The sequence below is a fragment of the Oryza brachyantha genome, chromosome 2, assembly GCF_000231095.2.
Source record: "Oryza brachyantha chromosome 2, ObraRS2, whole genome shotgun sequence".
NCBI lineage: Eukaryota > Viridiplantae > Streptophyta > Magnoliopsida > Poales > Poaceae > Oryza > Oryza brachyantha.
In genome coordinates this window covers 22,683,640-22,686,218 of record NC_023164.2, presented here as the reverse complement: position 1 = coordinate 22,686,218, position 2,579 = coordinate 22,683,640, and the positions used below count along the sequence as shown (strand labels likewise).

Genomic DNA, 2,579 nt, shown 5'->3' with positions numbered 1-2,579 from the left:
TTGTCTCCACAGTCCAGACTGACATGAGTACAAAAGTGAGTCCTTCAGTGATCAACGGAAAGAACATTAGGTTATTCATTCAAGGTAAATAATCTGAAAGCTTGATATATACACTAACCACCGCATTGTTAGTTGTTGACGATGTGAAAAGGAGTCTCCGCTTGTTCATAATCTTTGGGCTACAACAAACTTAAATTAACCAAGACAATCAAAATACATTGTGACATAATTTTTTTTACAAAAAAGCATTCTGTCATCCATAATCAGAATTCAATTCATTGTCTAATCCAGATCACTGTAATACTGCAACACTAAAAGAAGTATGTGAACAATGACATATCAAGCCCACTTCTATTTGTTCCAAAAAAAAAGCACATTTCTATTTGAATGTGATTGGGTTTAGAGTTTTTACCCATTCTGTAGGATAAAATGGTCAATTTACACAACCACATAGAACTCACTATTCCAAGAAAGTGAGCAGACCCTGCCAGAAAATATATAGCGTAACTGTTTCTTTATGTTGCCTTCTAAATGGAGGGCTCCCGACCTGCTTGAGAGTATTGTCAAAACCACAAGATGTATGCTCCCTGATGCTTTATAAAGTGAACATATCCATTCAGATTTACAGCACACACGACACTAACACAAGCTTACAATCATTTGATGGAGTAATTGAGATAGCTATCAGGCAGGAGCATAAACTTCAATCTGCATCTGCAGTGTCCTCATTTGAGGAAGTGGCTGGATTTGCAACACAACGACCTTGCTCGTAGAAGCGGCATTGATACTCTGGGGCTCCAGGGTCCAGGCTTGTGGCACTTTTCTGAGAGTGAGGATTGCGCTACAGTTGTGGGGTATTGACAGAATTTGCTTGGTCTCAGTGGTAAGACCATCGGGGGGGGGGGGGGGGGGGGTGGGGGGGGGTGCAATTACCTCAATGGCGAAATGAGCAGGTGGCAACCGGTTGTCCCCCTTAGTCGCTGCTGTTGCCGCCTCATCTGCTCCACCGGAGAGCCCATCGCTCCAGATCAGAATACCTACGTCGTTGTGGCATCGATGGCTCACCTAGATGTGGATAAGAAAGAGGATGGCAATAAGAGGTGAGAGAGGATCAAAGGAGCAGGGGCAAGGTTAGCGCCATGCAGGGCAATACGCACGATTAGGGGAACAATCAGGGGATTGGAGCGGTTGGTGGTGGCCTTCGGCGGTCGGCGGCCGACGGCGTGGGTGTGGCCAGCGCGTCCGGCCACGGCAGTCGGAATTGGGGCGACGGAAGCCAACGCCGGCAGGGAGCGTGGGGGCGACCTTCCGCGTTGGGGTGGGAGCAAGCGGCGGAGCCGACGCAGGCCGGGAGTGCGGGTGCAGCAACGGTCAGGAGCGCGGGGGCGGCCAGCGTTGGGGCGCTGGAGTGGGGGCTGGAGCCGGCGTCGGCGCCGGCCGGTCGGAGTGGCGGCGTTCGGCGTTGGGTGGTAGCAGGCGGCAGCCTTCGGCGACGCGTTGGGGCAGGAGCTTTCACCGGCGTGGTGGACGTGGAGTGCGTAGTTCAAGGGTGTGTCAGATAGTTTTTGTCCATTGGATCTGTGAATTTAACGGTGTAAAATTAATTTAGTTAATCATGTGTATATCTGCTTGGGTAGGCATAGAAAAATTTTAACTTCTCCTATTAGTATAGATAAGCATATCTCTTTAGCACTGGAAGTGCCCTAAGGAGACTGCTTTTGCGTTTCTCACCTTGAAGTCCTGATTAGGTCCAGTACTCCACAAGACCACAAACAAAACCATCTCATATTTGTATCTTTCCCCAAATTGTTTAATTTTGTTTTCTAATATAGTCCCCATCTTTTGAATGAAACAACGTATTTATAAACGAAAAATAATTTATAAATAAAAATTTTATATACTTGTACTTAGCGACCTACGATAAAAACTTCTCAAAATTAACTTTAAATTTAAGGTTAAAAATTTAAATTTTAGTTTATAAGTATAAACATAAGCGGAAATAAGAGATGTTATGTATTGCGGTTTCGGCTTGCCTGGCAAAAACGAGGAAGTGGAAGGGGAGTTTAGAAGAGGGAGTAGGCGAAGGGATTGGCACTATTAATAGATAGTTGTCACGAGTAACCACTATATAATGAGAGGGATACACTATACCATTATTATTTAGTGATGCTAATAATATTTGTATTAAAGTTTGTTTTTGAAGCCGTATTCCTGCATCCATCAATCTACAACAACATGGTGCCACGGTCCTAAACAGTTATCGCGAGGTAGCGGTAAACATCATATACCTTTAAGCACACTTGATAAGAACATCATTACATTATTACGTTATCTACGAAGAAAAAACTTATAAATTCACACTAATATACCGCGATATAGAAAACTATGTTGTTAAATATGATATCTTCCTTCCTCGAAACCCTATGACTGCATAAGGCACATGCTAGCACTGTGACCTCACTCCACAGTGTTTTGATGCATTACATTGATATAAAAATACCATGGTGTAACACTGGGACACTAACCGCCGGATTGTTATTTGGATCAAACAAATATATCGATAGTACTACTATACGTCA

The 2,579-nt window shown here is 44.1% G+C and overlaps 1 protein-coding gene across 1 annotated transcript; it reads right to left on the bottom strand.

Moving 5' to 3' along the window:
• Positions 1-204: 204 nt before the first annotated feature.
• Positions 205-1,782, bottom strand: LOC107303550. Its single transcript, XM_040520644.1, has 4 exons — positions 1,694-1,782; positions 1,158-1,578; positions 934-1,065; positions 205-823 (listed from the first exon to the last, which is right to left on the bottom strand). Exons 1-4 carry the CDS (start codon positions 1,780-1,782, stop codon positions 704-706), a joined length of 762 nt encoding a protein of 253 aa, XP_040376578.1. The 3' UTR covers positions 205-703.
• Between the last annotated feature and the right edge of the window lie 797 nt (positions 1,783-2,579).